General features: G+C 54.0%; 1 protein-coding gene across 2 annotated transcripts in view; it reads right to left on the bottom strand.

Moving 5' to 3' along the window:
- LOC144945556 (calcium/calmodulin-dependent protein kinase type 1-like) overlaps window positions 1-17964 on the bottom strand; it is a 94739-nt gene that overhangs the window by 10251 nt on the left and 66524 nt on the right. For both annotated transcript variants that reach the window (XM_078874038.1, XM_078874036.1), the window contains 5 exons: window positions 8237-8312; window positions 3977-4089; window positions 3531-3609; window positions 2820-2907; window positions 615-759 (listed from right to left, as the gene is read on the bottom strand). In XM_078874038.1, the coding sequence (XP_078730164.1) occupies window positions 615-759; window positions 2820-2907; window positions 3531-3609; window positions 3977-4089; window positions 8237-8312 (501 nt within the window). The remainder of the gene's footprint in view (window positions 1-614; window positions 760-2819; window positions 2908-3530; window positions 3610-3976; window positions 4090-8236; window positions 8313-17964) is intronic.

Raw genomic sequence — 17964 nt, 5'->3', positions numbered from 1 at the left:
AAATGACGGCAGGTTTAGAGAGAACCGCTCCTGCATCCTGGTGCTTCTAGGAGCTGGAATGGCGTCTTTCCCTTCTGAACCGAACGTCTGCTCTGTGGCACGCGCCAACACCGCACACCGGCTCTTCTCAGAACGATTACTCCCCCTTTGCCACGGTGTTTGCCAGGCTTTGCCACGGTGTTGCTGCCGAGCTGGCTGGCTGCCTGCCTGCCTGCCTGGCTGGCTGCCTGGCTGCCTGGCTGCCTGGCTGGCTGCCTGGCTGCCTGGCTGCCTGCAAGCGTCGCTCCTCGTTTAACCTCGGTTCGTCGGTACGCAGCATTTCGCTCCGTGTTACTCTCCCACACACGCCGAAGGAGACGTTTCTTTTACCTGCTCACAATCTTATTGCGAGTTTGGCGTCGGCGCCAAGTTCGCGGGCGCCCTCCACCGCGGCGCGATTTCCCCCTCTCTCCCGTCCGTGTTCCCTCTCTTGCGTCCCACCCCGGCACTCCGCGTCGTCCCGAGGCTCTCGCCCCGATCGACCGAAGGGAGCGAGCGAGCGAGCGGAACGCGCGGGGGGGGGGGGGAAGGATGCGCGATCGGGACGGGCGCTCAGTGCAGACAGCACCACCTACTGCCTTTGCTGGAGCAGGCGGGGTGCAGCGTGCTACCGTTGAAGGGCACCGCAGGGGGGGCCACCGCCTGGGCCGGCCCGTCCTGGCTGCAGCCCAGCTGCAGCTTCCGCATGTGCCGCACCACCGCCGTGGCGTTGAAGGCTTGCTGCGCGGACACGATTCGGGCGTCAGCGGCAGGCAGAGTCGTCAGCGGCAGTAGCAGCATCAGCAGCAGCAGCAACATCATCATTATCATCAGCATCATCAGCAGCAGGAGCATCATCATCAGCATCATTAGCAGCAGGAGCATTGTCATCAGCAGTAGCGGTATTATCAGCAGCAGCAGTAGCATCATCAGCAGCAGTAGCATCATCATCAGCAGTAGCATCATCAACAGTAGCGGTATTATCAGCAGCAGCAGTAGCATCATCAGCAGCAGCACTAGCATAATCTGCAGCAGTAGCATCATCAGCAGGAGTAGCATCATCAGAAGCATCATCATCAGCAGCAGTAGCATAATCAACAGTAGCGGTATTAGCAGCAGCAGTAGCATCATCATCAGCAGCACTAGCATCATCAGCAGCAGCAGTAGTATCATCAGCAGCAGCATCAGCAGCAGTAGCATCATCAACAGTAGCGGTATTATCAGCAGCAGCAGTAGCATCATCAGCAGTAGCATCATCATCATCATCAGCAGCAGTAGCGGTATTATCAGCAGCAGCAGTAGCATCATCAGCAGTAGCATCATCATCAGCAGCATCAGTAGCGGTATTATCAGCAGCAGCAGTAGCATCATCAGCAGTAGCATCATCATCATCATCAGCAGCAGTAGCGGTATTATCAGCAGCAGCAGTAGCATCATCATCAGCAGCATCAGTAGCGGTATTATCAGCAGCAGCAACATCATCATTATCATCATCAGCATCATCAGCAGCAGCAGTAGCAGCATCATCATCAGCAGCATCATCATCAGCAGTAGCGGTATTATCAGCAGCATCATTATGATCAGCATCATATCATAAACAGCAGCATTGTCATTATTTGGTTCTTTCGGTTAAGTCACGTCTAAAGATAAAATAATAAATTAAATTAAAGAATTAAATAATAGATTTTATTTAATTTATTATTTTTTCTTTAGACGTGACTTAACCGAAAGAACCAAATAATAATTCCTGCAGTCACGAAAGTTCTAAAATTAAGCAGCATTGTCACCTTCATCATCATCATCATGAGCACGCTCATCATTATTCGTGCCATCTCTTTCATCATTGGCGTTCTTTGGGCGATTTGTTTACCTCCCTTGTACTTTGCACCCCCGTGGTGTTTTTGTTTTGTGTTTGTTGTCACGTTCTTACCCGCCCCGACTGGACATCTGTGAAGAAGAGCTTTATAGCTCATCGGATTCCTCCGGGAGAAATACACATTCTGATTCTCATTTTGATTATCCGGCTTGGTAGATTTTGCGGAAAAACGAGTGGCTCACAATTGGAAAGGCCCTGAGTTCAACTCCAGGTCGTGGGGTTGACTGAGCCCATCGTTCCTCCAGGGTCGATGAACACGAGTGACACTGCTGTGGGAAAGTCAACAGAGGCTGCCCTATGGATAGACTCGCCCCTGTCATGGGAATGTGGAATTTCAACCACTTTCTCAGGGTTGTAAATGGGAGAGAGGCACTGCCCCGATGCTCATTTGAGCAGGAAATCACTTTAACTTTCAAAATCCTTTTCATCTGTGGCATTCTTTACCACTGACATCACCACCGCCATCAATACAACATCGACGCCGAGTCTCAAGAGGCCTTGTTCAGAGGGTCCTGCTCGGAATGAGGTGGTTCGTGACTTCAGCCGTCAGGCTGAAATGCCAAGAGGCGAGCGAGAGCAGGTCCGGAGGGCGCTTTTAGAAAGTTCAATTTGATACCGAAAATCAACAGCAGGGCCTACAGGAGACGGCGCGCACAGCCCGCTGCTGCTGCGACGGCAAAGAGTGGGGAACACGAACGCCGGCGGGGAACACGGAGCACGAGCCCAAACGTGAGAAACATCCCGCCGTGTGCTGCCGGCGGGGGTGGAGAGAGGCAAGACGGAGGCGAGTGGCCTACACGGCAACAAGATCGCATCCCGCAGACGAAGAAGGGGTGGCCGGGAGCGGTGGGGGAGGGGGTCGGGGCAGGGAAATACAGGAGGTGCCAGCCGGGTTGAGAGCGTGAATGCTGCGCGTTTTTCTCACCTTCCATTTGCTCTTGGCAAAGTTCTTCTTGATCTGCTCGCTCACGGACTCGTGAATGTTCCTGTCCAGGGCCGTGTCGCCGGCGATCCTGCGCCAAGCACGAAGCAAGAGCCACACACACACAGGGCCCGCGTCTCCCCGTGCCAACGAGCACGCGGCTCAGGCAGGGGTCGCGACCTGGAGAGGTGGCGACCCCAGCCCAGGTTTGACCCGTACGGTCTGGGAATTTGTGTCGGGTGGCAGGAATCAGCTTGTACTGAGATCTTGGACCAGCATTTCGGTGCTGAACTTCACTCCAGTAAACCGCACAGTCGTGATCATATACCGAGACTGACTGAGAAATACATCTGCCCTTGGTCCGTAGCGGACAACCCCAGCTTGGCAATCCCAGCTTAAGCATACAGCAGAAAACACACGCAGTGGCATGGGCCAGCTTCCCAAGTAATACTTATATTATTATTTTAAGGGCGTTTACAGCAGAACATTAAACGTAACGTGAACGAAACGAAGGAGCGGTGGCACGGCGGTTGACGAGCTGCCGTACGAACCAGGCGACCCGCGTCCGACTCCCGGCCACGGCAAGCCATCGGCGGCGAGCGGCATCGGAGGCGGACCTTCGCCGAGCCGCACCGACCGGAGCGGCAAAGCAGCGACGGGCGTTTGCCCGAACGGCACAGCAGAGCGCGAGACCGCGGCGAGCGCGGGACTCACCACGGGTGTTCCAGGGCCTGGCTGCAGGTGTACCTCTTGACGGGCTCCTTCTCCATCAAGTGCTGAATGAAGTCTTTCGCTGGAAACACAACAAGAGCGACGGTGCCCTCGAGCGCTGAACGTCACCGATTCACAAACCGCCGCTGCGACACGCGGAGCAAGACTGGAACTCCGCTAGAGGGCGTTCTCGAGTGCTATTTGGCCTACTCTTCCACGCGCGGGTCGGATGTCCTGGAAGAGGTGGGAGGAGCCACGCTTTTCACCCCACTGCTCCGCGAACCCATCCGGGCCTTCCAGAAACTCGTCCCCCGTCGCCTCATCAAGTCGAGTGCGCCGCTGACCGTTCCGCCACCGTGGCAGCCGTCACGTGCTCACGGGGGGAGCGGGGGGGGGGCGACTCGCCATCCCGCGTGTGTCAACTAGAGCCGAGCGCAGCGTCGCAGTACCTGAGTCGGAGATGTCGTCCCAGTACGGGGAGTCGAACTCGTACTCGGCCTTCAGGATCTGTTCGAACAGCGTCGCGTCGTTCTCGTCGTAGAAGGGCGGGTACCCGCACAGGCTGTTCCACACCCGCGCGGACGGCAACGGCGGCAACAACAACAACAACGCAGCGTTACGAGCGATGCGGCGTTATGAACTATTATACTGATAATTGTTTTTTTACCCTTTTATCTGGCAACAAAACTGACACCTTTTTTACAAGGAGTCATGTTTGCATAGACCACAATACCTGCAGCCAAAATGCAAACAAAAAACATAACTCTGATAATGTATGCACTGTCCTTGAAGTTGATTGGTCCACACCCGAGACAGCTTTCCTTAGAGCCTAGTCTCACATGGGTTGGACCAGATGACACCAAAAGGCGCACAACTCAAAGACAATGCACCATCAGAGTATGAGAGCTCGGGGTAAGCATTTACACCATTGGTACCTCATTTGCCAGTAAAAAATATGATAATTATTTTTTTACCCTTTTATCTGGCAACAAAATTGACACTTTTTTTTTTATTAACTATTAAACTATTTCTTATTTTACCAGGTAAGGCCCCACTGAGCTATGAGGCTTTTTTTCAGAAGCGACCTGGCCACAAATGATAGCTCAATGAAGTGGCTTATCACGTGGTAATGTATTAGCAGATAAAATACTCTAAACGCGTGATGTTGATTCTCAACGTGGAGGGGAAAACCGGAGGACCCGAAGTAAAATCCACACGACCACAGAGAAAACATGCAAACTCCAAATATACAGGTGTCAGGGTCGGGATCGAACCCACGACCTCTTGTATATCAGGCGAGGTAATTGACATCTCCTAGCCACCGTGATAATGATGAGAGAGAGAAACATGCAAACTCCAAATATACAGGTGTCAGGGTCGGGATCGAACCCACGACCTCTTGTATATCAGGCGAGCTAGTTAACATCACCTAGCCACCGTGATGATGATGATGAGAGAGAGAAACACGCAAACTCCAAAAATGCAGGTGTCAGGGTCGGGATCGAACCCACGACCTCTTGTATACCAGGCGAGGATGTCAACATCTGGCTACCATGGCGCCCATTCTGAACGATCGGAACCGGGAGCGAGTTTCCCGGTGAAGCCCACTAAGCTCAGAGGCTCTTTGCCAAGAGCGACTCCGCCGGCAGACAACATCACAGCATTCTAGAATTACAGATTAACAAAATCATATCTTCTTTAGCAACAGCAACAATGTCGTAAGATCGCATTCACACTTGAACGTGAGTGATTTCAAGAGAGTCGGTTTAAATGAGGAGAGAGATGGCTGAGCGGAGATGCCAAGGAACAAAACCAGGTGGTTGCAAACACTTTGGAGCCGCTACATTAAGTTGCATTACCACCACGGAACCTCTCTGTGGGCGTCTGTCTGTGTGTCTTTGTGTGCGCGCGCATCTGTGCGTGTCTGTGCGTGTGAGTGCGTGTGAGTGCGTGTGAGTGCGTGTGAGTGCGTGTGAGTGCGTGTGAGTGCGTGTCTGTGCGTGTGAGTGCGTGTGAGTGCGTGTCTGTGTGTGTGAGTGCGTGTGAGTGCGTGTGAGTGCGTGTCTGCGCGTGTGAGTGCGTGTCTGTGCGTGTGAGTGCGTGTGAGTGCGTGTCTGTGCGTGTGAGTGCGTGTGAGTGCGTGTCTGCGCGTGTGAGTGCGTGTCTGTGCGTGTGAGTGCGTGTGAGTGCGTGTCTGTGCGTGTGAGTGCGTGTGAGTGCGTGTGAGTGCGTGTGAGTGCGTGTCTGCGCGTGTGAGTGCGTGTCTGTGCGTGTGAGTGCGTGTGAGTGCGTGTCTGTGCGTGTGAGTGCGTGTGAGTGCGTGTGAGTGCGTGTCTGTGCGTGTGAGTGCGTGTGAGTGCGTGTGAGTGCGTGTGAGTGCGTGTGAGTGCGTGTCTGTGCGTGTGAGTGCGTGTGAGTGCGTGTCTGCGCGTGTGAGTGCGTGTGAGTGCGTGTCTGCGCGTGTGAGCGCGTGTGAGTGCGTGTGAGTGCGTGTCTGTGCGTGTGAGTGCGTGTGAGTGCGTGTCTGCGCGTGTGAGTGCGTGTCTGCGCGTGTGAGTGCGTGTCTGTGCGTGTGAGTGCGTGTGAGTGCGTGTCTGCGCGTGTGAGCGCGTGTGAGCGCGTGTGAGCGCGTGTCTGTGCGTGTGAGTGCGTGTGAGTGCGTGTGAGTGCGTGTGAGTGCGTGTCTGTGCGTGTGAGTGCGTGTGAGTGCGTGTGAGTGCGTGTCTGCGCGTGTGAGTGCGTGTCTGTGCGTGTGAGTGCGTGTGAGTGCGTGTCTGCGCGTGTGAGCGCGTGTGAGCGCGTGTGAGCGCGTGTCTGTGCGTGTGAGTGCGTGTGAGTGCGTGTGAGTGCGTGTGAGTGCGTGTCTGTGCGTGTGAGTGCGTGTGAGTGCGTGTGAGTGCGTGTCTGCGCGTGTGAGTGCGTGTCTGCGCGTGTGAGTGCGTGTGAGTGCGTGTGAGTGCGTGTGAGTGCGTGTCTGTGCGTGTGAGTGCGTGTGAGTGCGTGTCTGCGCGTGTGAGTGCGTGTCTGTGCGTGTGAGTGCGTGTGAGTGCGTGTGAGTGCGTGTGAGTGCGTGTCTGTGCGTGTGAGTGCGTGTCTGTGCGTGTGAGTGCGTGTGAGTGCGTGTGAGTGCGTGTGAGTGCGTGTCTGCGCGTGTGAGTGCGTGTCTGTGCGTGTGAGTGCGTGTGAGTGCGTGTGAGTGCGTGTCTGTGCGTGTGAGTGCGTGTGAGTGCGTGTCTGCGCGTGTGAGTGCGTGTGAGTGCGTGTGAGTGCGTGTGAGTGCGTGTCTGTGCGTGTGAGTGCGTGTGAGTGCGTGTGAGTGCGTGTGAGTGCGTGTCTGTGCGTGTGAGTGCGTGTCTGTGCGTGTGAGTGCGTGTGAGTGCGTGTCTGTGCGTGTGAGTACGTGTGAGTGCGTGTCTGTGCGTGTGAGTGCGTGTGAGTGCGTGTCTGCGCGTGTGAGTGCGTGTGAGTGCGTGTCTGCGCGTGTGAGCGCGTGTGAGCGCGTGTGAGTGCGTGTGAGTGCGTGTCTGCGCGTGTGAGCGCGTGTCTGTGCGTGTGAGTGCGTGTGAGTGCGTGTGAGTGCGTGTGAGTGCGTGTGAGTGCGTGTCTGCGCGTGTGAGTGCGTGTCTGCGCGTGTGAGTGCGTGTCTGCGCGTGTGAGTGCGTGTGAGTGCGTGTGAGTGCGTGTCTGCGCGTGTGAGCGCGTGTGAGCGCGTGTGAGCGCGTGTGAGCGCGTGTGAGCGCGTGTGAGCGCGTGTCTGTGCGTGTGAGTGCGTGTGAGTGCGTGTGAGTGCGTGTGAGTGCGTGTCTGTGCGTGTGAGTGCGTGTGAGTGCGTGTGAGTGCGTGTCTGCGCGTGTGAGTGCGTGTCTGTGCGTGTGAGTGCGTGTGAGTGCGTGTGAGTGCGTGTCTGTGCGTGTGAGTGCGTGTGAGTGCGTGTGAGTGCGTGTCTGTGCGTGTGAGTGCGTGTGAGTGCGTGTGAGTGCGTGTGAATGCGTGTCTGTGCGTGTGAGTGCGTGTGAGTGCGTGTGAGTGCGTGTGAGTGCGTGTGAGTGCGTGTGAGTGCGTGTCTGCGCGTGTGAGTGCGTGTCTGTGCGTGTGAGTGCGTGTGAGTGCGTGTGAGTGCGTGTGAGTGCGTGTGAGTGCGTGTGAGTGCGTGTCTGCGCGTGTGAGTGCGTGTCTGCGCGTGTGAGTGCGTGTGAGTGCGTGTGAGTGCGTGTCTGCGCGTGTGAGTGCGTGTCTGCGCGTGTGAGTGCGTGTGAGTGCATGTGAGTGCGTGTGAGTGCGTGTGAGTGCGTGTCTGTGCGTGTGAGTGCGTGTGAGTGCGTGTGAGTGCGTGTGAGTGCGTGTGAGTGCGTGTGAGTGCGTGTGAGTGCGTGTGAGTGCGTGTGAGTGCGTATCCGCGGGGAGCAGTAGCGCAGCTGTTGGCCAGCCGCACTACGAACCCGGCCACCCAAGTTCGATTCCCGCTCGCGACCAACACGAGTGACGATTTTCTGAACCTGTTCCTGGGGCTCTCCGAGGTTGCCTCAGCCTGAAATGAGTACCGGGTACGATGTCTAAACATCGCCACTAGGGAGACAAAGGCGGGCGGGCGTGGTGCTGGCCACCACCCCTAAGTGACCGCCAATTGCACTTGCCTCAAAACGTCTGCGAAGGCTACACGGGCGACCTTTGTCGTTGTGTGTGTGTGGGTGCATAGCCGTGCTGCTCACAGTATGTAGGAGATGACCCCGATGGACCAGCAGTCCACCTCCTTCCCGTACGGCTTCTGTGCCAGGATCTCTGGGGCTGCAGGGACAGACGCAGCAGCAGCAGCAGAATTCAATAGAACCAGCAGAGTCACTCCTACAACAACTACAACAACAGCAACTTACAACCACCACTAGCAACTGGAGCAGCAGGATGGTGCAATGGTAACACATGAGCCTCACAGCAAGCGGGGCCTGGGTTCAATTCCCAGCTTGCTTTGGGGGATGCCAACAGCAGTCACCCTTTGGAGATATTTTTTCCTGCCATGGGAATGTCGAATTTCCACCATTGGCTCGAGGGCTCATTTTGAGTAGGGACACGCTTAGACTCCTCGTCCCTGAGGTAAGAATACTCCTGTTAATTTTATTTCCGCAATGTGGTAGAACTGAAACACAGCGCTCTAGGTACCGAACCGTGAAACGGCTCCGAGGGTTTAGTAAGACCACAGAGGCGAGGCAAAGGCTGACACGGGCCTGCGGCAGGCTTTAGGTCCTATGCCCTTACCCCCGCCATCTCTCCCAATTGCCCACCTCGCCCACACAGAGGTCAACCGCCGCACTGCAGGTCACGGCACTTCGCCCAACGCCACTTCAACCCTGATGGTGCTTGCAAAGACGAACGGAGTTGACAAGAAGTCACAAACGCCTCGCGAAGAAGAAGGCTTTGATCTCCGGCGGGGCTTACGGCCACGAACCTGAACCACACCGACGGCACAAACCGTGGCAGCCGATACGGCTAACCTGACGATGACGCACACGTGGAAAATGAAAATACTAAAAACTCTCCGGCAGTGTGCAACTGTGGTCACTACCCGGAAGGGAAACACGCGACGACTCGGTGCCCGATTCACAGACACGAAGGGGGAGGCATCGTCGCAGCGATGCACCACTCCCCGCTACTCCGAGACGCGATGATCTGCCTCATTCACAACCTCCAAGTCAAATGACAGTTGTTGCTCTTCATCGACATCGGCCGTACGAAGAATTGACCCTGAAGATTCATACTGAGACCCAGAGACTCGCATGGACCTTTAGGCTCAGACAGAGATCTATAGATTAACATAAAGTATAATACACTTACAGAGACCAATACAGAGACCTATAGATTAACATACAGAATCGTACACTCACAGAGACTCATAGAGACCTCTAGATTAACATACAGAATCGTACACTTACAGAGACCAATACAGAGACCTCTAGATTAACATACAGAATCGAACACTCACAGAGACCAATACAGAGACCTCTAGATTAACATACAGAATCGTACACTCACAGAGACCTCTAGATTAACATACAGAATCGAACACTTACAGAAACTCATAGACACCCTCTCTCTCCCGGCATGCTCCCTCGCACCACTCCACCTGAGAATCTCCCTTCCCTCCCTCGTCTCTTTTCCCAGCTCTCGCAGTCACAACAACAACAACAACCTCGCGCAAGTAAAGAAACACGTTAAGCCCTTTTCTACGACAACGTTAATCATGCTGCTTTTTGTTGCTGACCGATTGGCTTTTTGGGCCACCTGTGCTCGGCCAACGCGCGGTTTGAAGTAAATCTCCCACGCCGCTGCCCAGCGCCACGCGGTTCTCACCCCAACGCCTCTCGGCTGGCGTCGCCACACGACACGCGCGTTCCGTCTGTTCGGCGGATTTCATATCGTCATTATTATCGGTGGGGAGCGGTGGCACAGCGGTTAGCGCATTGTACGGCTAACATCAGCGGCGAGCGATACCCGAACCGGTCCTGGGTGCCCTCGTCACCAACCCGCAGTGACCAGCCTGGTGAAGTATGGTGGGAGGGGTCCCTTCATCCAGTCGTGAATTGCTAAAGAGAGCTCCACGACGTTGTTCATATTGTTACTATTCTTTATCTCAAAAAAAATATATATACACACAAAGGTTGTTCACGCGATGGCCCTCAGGTATGAAAGACCCAAGCGTATGGATGACACAGCAGGCACGATGTCGCACGGCCCGCGAGCGAAACGACGCGAGTCACGGGGCCCTGGCAGCGCCGTGACGGTGGCCATGGCCAGCACCCGTCTCACCGTCTCCCCGTCTCTCCGTCTCTCCGTCTCTCCGTCTCTCCGTCTCACCGTCTCGTGCGCCCGGTTCCTGCCAGCCCGCTGGAGCTGCCTGGCTGGCAGCGAATGCCCCCCTCCTCTTGTTTCATCTCGCTGGCAGCGATGGCTGGATCCGTCCCTGATGATCATGCCCCGAATCCCACGTACACGGGTTTATGTGCGTGTGTTTGTGCGCGAGTGCACACGTGTTTGGCTATGTGGGGAGTGGTGGTGTAGCGGTTAGCGCTACGCTGCGCTACGAACCTGGCGACCCGGGTTCGATTCCCGCTCATGGCCAACACCAGTGACGATTATCTGAACCGGTCCTGGGCCTCCCGTAGGTCGATTCAGCCTCAAATGAGTAACTGGTGCGATGTGTAAACATCGCCACTGGGGAGACAAAGGCGGCCGGGCGTGGTGTTGGCCACCTACCCCCTCGTGTGCTATGCTGGCCTTCATAGGTGCTCACTAACAGCACTTGCCCCTACAGTCTGTTAAGGCTATACGGGGGATCTTTGTCTTTGTGTGTGGTTATACGGTGGAGGCTCGTGAAGGATGCTACTACTGGGCAGTCGGAGCCAGTCGCCCTTCACCGAGAGCGGAGGGTGAAGGAGCGACGGTCACAACAACAAGCCGGGAGCCGGGCGGCTTAAACGCAGCAAGTTGGCACAGCAAGGGGCACAGCGGATGCATTGACCAGTCATCTCAGGGAGTCCCCCATATCACCCGGGTCTTCCCACATTGGCGCGCTCATCCTGATGCCGACCCCTCCAGGGTTCATCAGTTGTACCAACAGATCGATGCGATCTATCACCACGGGAACTAAAATGGGTTCGAGTTTCACCAATCGTTTTGCCGGCCGGGTGCAACAGCAGTTCCGTGCCAGCAACGCCGACCGCCAACGCTCAACCCCAACGGCACTGCCCGCCGTGCCGCAGAGCGCCTCGAACCCTCCCCGCGGAGTTTCTCGCCAACACCGCGCGCCGAAACCAACGGCACGGACAGCTGACATGGGGGGACTTGCGTTTTTCCTCTAGAAACCCACTCCGTGCAGGGGAACCCACGCAATGAACACATTCACGTGGATACCTTGACGACGTACAACTCGTCGCGTGCCAAACACGCGAAGGGCGCGATCCCACGCTGCGCTATTCCTCTGCCTCCGCAGGCACGACGGAACAACGACGGCCGATCGGTGACCAAGCTCTCTCTTACTCACGGAGGGCGTCATCGAGCGGACGCGCCAGTTGGGGTCGGCTAGATGACTCGGGCTACTGTCCCTACAACAGCAACAACAACGGAGCGCCGCTCAGCCTCGCCGCCCACTCGAACTCACCTCCCCTGCCGCCAACGCCGCTCGCAATACTTCAATAACAACTTCCATATCCTAGGGGACAATGCGGTGCCGAAGTGCCAATTCTCAAACAAACTCGTCCTGTCACCTGCCTGAGCCAGACTGGCCTTCAGATTGCCATCTATTCATGTAAAAAATATATATATTATTTTTGTGAAACTCATAGACCCCACGGCTTTCTGGGAGTGCATGCATGGGTGAGTGGGTGGGTGAGTGCATGCATGGGTGAGTGGGTGGGTGAGTGCATGCATGGGTGAGTGAGTGCATGTGTGGGCGGGTGAGTGGGGAGCGGTAGTGTCGCGGTTAGCGCGCTGCGCTATGAACCTGGCGACCCGTGTTCGATTCCCGCTCACGGCCAACACCAGCGACGATTATCTGAACCGGTCCTGGGCCTCCCCTAGGTCGACTCAGCCTTAAATGAGTACCTGGTGCGGTGTGTAAACATCGCCACTGGGGAGACAAAGGCGGTCGGGCGTGGTGCTGGCCACCCACCCCCTCGTTTACCGTTCCGGCCTTCATAGGTGCTCGCTAACAGCACTTGCCCCTACAGTCTGTTAAGGCTATACGGGGGATCTTTGTCTTGTGTGGACGACTGGGTGAGTGAGAGGGTATTTTTGTATTGTGCAGTGTGGTGATTGAGATGAAACAGTCAAGTTTCCGTTAGACAAAGTCCTCAGCAAGGATGGGGGACTCAGTGGAGTGAAGTTGATGAATTTACAGACAAACGCATGCAGATGGAGAGTGGTTCCTGGTCTGGGCACGCGTGTCTCATGCGCGACGCGTGTGGCAGACGCCGAGTGGTTGTGGTTTGATGACTCACGCGTGTCTCTGAACATGTGGCATCACAAAAATGTTAAAAAACAGTGATTAGCATTCCACACTGCCCCATTCACACATGCAGGAATTTCAGGAAACAATTACCCATGCGAGGCTTCCGTGTTTCAAAAGCCTTATTCACATTCGCGGGGTATTATTCTTTACAACAGGTTTAATCAATCACATTGGGCTGAGTGTTAGGCCCCCTGAATGGGGTTTTCACGCATTGGGAAAACGCAATTCTCTTCACTGAGACAATCCGCATACCAATTTCTATTGCACATTAAAAACAATTCGTCAAACGCTAACGACTCAACCCACCCCACTTAGGCCATCATCAGCAACCGCCCTCACCCAGCACCATCACCCCGACCAGCACCACCAACATCTATCAGCCTCCGCACCAGCACCACTAGCACCAGCCCCACTACATACTCGCCAAACTTGAAAACGAAATTACGTGGTGTGCTCGTAGCGGTGTGGCCCAGATCGGGAGGACTGGCAAGCACCAGAATTTCGTCTCCTTCCTTTCTGCGTGTGGCCGAACGAGGCCGCGTAGCAGCGTGAATGTTTGGGTCCAGGCTACTGGCCACATGGACGTCTATAGCTTCATCTTCTTGGTTCTTTCGGTGAGAATTATTTCATTTTATTATGTTTTATTTTTATTATTTCATTACTTCCCTTCTACGTGACTTTACCGAAAGAACCAAGAAGATGAATCCCTGCAGTCACGAAAGCTTTAAATCGAAATCGTCTATAGCTTGTTCAGAACAAAATATTTTAGCACCAAATGTGGTCCCAGTTGTGCTATCAGTGTCACTGCATGGGATTATGGTGAGCATCGTGGTGAGGAGGAGCCCTTCACAATAACGCGCTGTGGGCAGCAGAGCTGAACGCTGGGTCACGGCTCATGAAGAAGACGCTACAGAACTACTGCCAGAGTTGCTTCGACAGCCCCTCTCACCCGACGCTAGAGGACGAACCCTTCTCGCTCCGTGAAGAATGATTGACAACCACGGATTACCATCCTTGACAGAGATAACGCTTTGCCAGGATTTCAACTCGCAGCCTTCCCCACGAGGCGATTTGAGACACCTATACAGACTTTCGTGCCAAAGCACAGCTAGGAAGCGTGGTAATACCTACGACAACATGAAGCGAAACCGAACATCTACGCCGCGCCATAGCTCCACTCGCTCAGTGCCAGGCCACGGTCTCTGCCGATCCTGCCGCGTGCGTTCGCAGGCGGCGAGCGCAACGTGGATGGGGGGAGTCGAACCGAGGTGCCGTGCCGTTCGGGACTGGCGCGTCCCCGGTGGAGAGTCTCGCGAACTTCACGGTCCTCCGTCGCGTGCGGCAAAGGTCCCACGGGAGGGAGGTAAGTGAGCGCGCAGCTGCCGCGGCTGGGAAAGGAGTGGAGGCTTCGTCACAACTACACCGTTATTCGAAAAGCAGAACGGAATACGACACCGAACGGAAATGATTACCCAACGCGGATTTGCAAAGGTGGCCGTGAGTCTCGGAGGCAGGGGACTATCTTCCGTGGCAAGTCAGCTGAGCCTGCACCTTTGTGGGCTAAGGTTCAAGCACCCGATCACTCACGAGAAGATAAATAGCTCCCCATGTGCCATGAATTTAATAGTGTCTGTTCAATAGCCAAGGTTAAAAACTTTAGGCTCATGCTCGATTTGCTCACTTGGCTCAGAGGACCTGTTCCTAACAGCCAACCACTGCAGCTTATGCGATTGCTCGTACAAGTTTAACCAAATCATCCTCAATGCATCCCATCTCATCGGCTCTATAGAGGCTCATCCGGCTTGGAGCCTGGTGGAACGGGTGACCACCAGGGCTTGCCACGTGTTGTCGGCAAGGGGCTGTGAGACGGCGAAGATGTGGCAGTGTGGGGGTGTTGAGCGTCACACTCGCGCACGCGGCTTTCTCCGGGTTCTCCGGTTTCCTGCCACGCGACGAACCCTCCCTCCATCATGGAGTTGGCCAAACTTCCCAGCACAGGACGCACCTGAAGCGGACGCTTGCGAGGTTTTCCCCAGGTGAAAAAATTTGAATTATTACGGCAATAGGTGGCAGGTACCTCTTTAATGTATGGCAAACCAAATTTAACATTTAATCCCTCACAGCTGGAATTAACTGAATTAAGTGGGGAAAACAAATGTATAGAGGCCGGCACCCACCATAGTAATGTGGAATTACCAGCGCTGACATTTCACTGCCCACTGGAGAGAACCGTTGCCCCGTGCTCGTTTTAAACGGGGGACAAGCACTGCGACTGTGTCGTCAGTATTATTCATAAAAGTTAGGCCAAAGTCAACCTAGAAAAAGCCCCGAGCTGAACACGATAATATAATTTAATGTGTTTTATAAATCAGAGCTCGACCCTTGGAAATGCTGGGCTTAATGCCGAAAAAACATTCTTGTGCCAAAACCTTTCAGCAGAAAATTTACCGCGGCTAAACCGCGGCTTAAACCGTGAACTCCCTCTCTCCCCGAAAAGAAACAAAACCCACGCTGGCTTTTCTCCAAGTGGACGGCGGCAAGCCGGAGGTCAAGGCCAAGAAAGCCCAAAGTCATAGTGGCAGGCAAGAGGTGGCAGGCCTCTGTGGACGGCGCACACGTGGCGTCATCTCGCGTAGACCGGGAGACAACCCGGGGCTGCTGTGCCAGGATGGGAGGGAACAAAAACCGAGGGCCCCCCATATGTTTCCACTTCGCAGCAAAATCCACACAGGCATGGAGAGAATGCTCCGACTGGGCTGTCAAGCGCATTAGTGGCGGCGCAGCGCAAGCCATTATGTATCCACGCCCGGAGTGCTTTTTTGGAACACTCGCGGCTCGCGGCTACGAATGCGTGGCTCCCCGTACTCGTAAAGGCCATGTGTGGGCCCCATTTTCCCTTGCGAGGAACACACACACACACATATATCTGGCCACGTGGAAATATTCGGAAAAGTAATATATCTTGCAAGTAATAAATGATATGCGGGACTCATCTTCTTGGTTCTTTCGGTAAAGTCACGTAGAATGGAAATAATAAAATAATAAAAATAAAACATAATAAAATGATTCTCACGACGTTTCGGCCACAACGCAAGCAGCCGTCCTCAGGTGAAGAACAGGTCTGTCGAGAGACTGTCTTCTCGACAGACCTGTTCTTCACCCAAAGTCACGTAGACAGACCTGTTCTTCACCTGAGGACGGCTGCTTGCGTTGTGGCCGAAACGTCGTGAGAATAATTTTATTATGTTGTATTTTTATTATTTTATTATTCCATTCTACGTGACTTTACCGAAAGAACCAAGAAGATGAATCCCTGCGGTCACGAAAGCTTTACATCGAGATGTGCGGGACGTTTCACCGTCGGGAGGTCATCATCGAGTCCCGAGCTGCGGGAACACTTTGACGCAACCCCCCACCCCCCACCCCCCATCCCGCCGATCCGCCGGGGCCCCTCGTAGCGTTGGCAAACGGCCCCCCGGCCCGATAGCTCCCCAGCGATGGAGCGCCGCTTCTCGCTTTGTAAATACTGCTTTGCCACGTGGCGGTCACCTGGTCCATGTTCAACGCTGACTCCACGGAGGTTGCTTCGGTGTGCACAGCGCAATTTATTTGTTTCACTATCATTGCATTTTTTACTACTGGAAATGTATAAAATAACAGCAAGAGTGTTTTTCACCACAAAATGCAGAAATTTCGGTCCACAGCCTCGGAGCCGTCCTGGCAAAAGCCAGCGACAGCTTTTGGTTTGAGCAGAAAATGCTCGACTGCTTCCGACTTTGTCTGGGTCTCATCGGCAGCATGCCGCTACTGGGCTGTCCGGGGTGGTACGTGAGAGCTGCGTACAAACACCGTGGGGACGATCATTGTTTGTTTACCCTCTTATCTGGCAACAAAACTGACACCTTTTTTTACGAGGAGTCATGTTTGCATAGACCACAATACCTGAAGTCATAACGCAAACAAAAAACACAACTCTGATAATGTATGCACTGTCCTTGAAGTTGATTGGTCCACGCCCGAGACAGCTTTCCTTAGAGCCTAGTCTCACATGGGTTGGACCAGATGACGCCAAAAGGCACACAACTCAAAGACAATGCACCATCAGAGTATGAGAGCTCGGGGTAAAGCATTTACACTATTGTTACCTCATTTGCCAGTAAAAAATATGATAATATGATATGATAATTGTGGGGACGGTTCCGTACCCAACCACAGAAACCTCAAGATCCAGGGCTGTCTGCTTTAAGGAAATACTGCTGGAAAACTCTAGCCCAGGAAATGTACATTAAATTGACGCGCAATTTTTTTTTTTACCACGAGGCGTTTCACTGCTCCTCTTTAAAATATATAGAAATAGGAATTAAAATGGAGGCCAAAATAGATTAAACACAATAACAATGATCCAACAGCGATGGCGCAAGGTCCAGTTGCTACCACAGCTCGTGTAGGGAAGTGACAGACTACGCCAACTGCAATTAATGGGACAAATGAAATGACTCTAAACATCGTCTAGGTAGGCCCAGCCTCCACTCTTGCCTGGGCAGCCTGGCCCGGCGAGCTTGTGAATCAAAACAACCACGCAAGTTTAGAAGTCATTCTGGTTCACGTTAAAAAATAAATGGGAAAATTTACTTGGCCGAGTCGATTTCCTTCATAAATACAGATTAGTACAATTGTCTCGTGAAACAAATCCATGCTATCATAGGCATAACAAAATCGGCCGTGTTGATTTACTCGTTGCCGTGACGACCGCGGGACCCCCACGCAGCCCGAGACCGCTCGTCAGGCCGGGTTTCAACGAAGTTGTACCGAGTTGGAGGGCCACGGGAAACTTTAGTTCCCCGCTGTTGTCGCCAACGTTAAACAGAAGACGGCTGATACCAACAGCGCTTCACGCAACACCGTGGCACGAACACCGCTCCCCGCTTGGCCTCGGACTGGCGGGCGTCGTTCGAATCATCGATCAATTTTAATTCGCACAAACGCACAAGCAAAGGCATGCGATCGATCAATATGTGTATATCAAGAAGGAGAGCGGGAGAAACATTGCTGTGGTTTGCCGAGGTTAATTTACCAAAACAGTTGCACATGTGTGCACAAATCGGCGATTCAAATTGAAAAATCAACTCCGTTCGCGATTGTGAATTTGATAAATGAGGCACAGATGCGGTCTGATACCGGTGGACATGACGTGACGTTACTTTACTCGTGCAACAGATGTGACTGTGATGACATTGACACATACACACAGAGTACGCAGCTCACAACCACGAGGTGCCAAGTTCAATTCCCAGTCGGGAATCGACTTTTCCCATCATCCTTTCCGGGGTCATCAAACCGAGTACCACTTTGAGGGAAGTCAACTGCTGGTTGTCCAGTGGACTCGCTCATCCAGTGTACAACTTGCTTTGCCTCCTTTGTACCGCTGTTGCCACCAGT

The sequence above is a fragment of the Lampetra fluviatilis genome, chromosome 38 (assembly GCF_964198595.1).
Source record: "Lampetra fluviatilis chromosome 38, kcLamFluv1.1, whole genome shotgun sequence".
Classification (NCBI taxonomy): domain Eukaryota; kingdom Metazoa; phylum Chordata; class Hyperoartia; order Petromyzontiformes; family Petromyzontidae; genus Lampetra; species Lampetra fluviatilis.
This window is presented reverse-complemented; position numbering and strand designations above follow the sequence as displayed.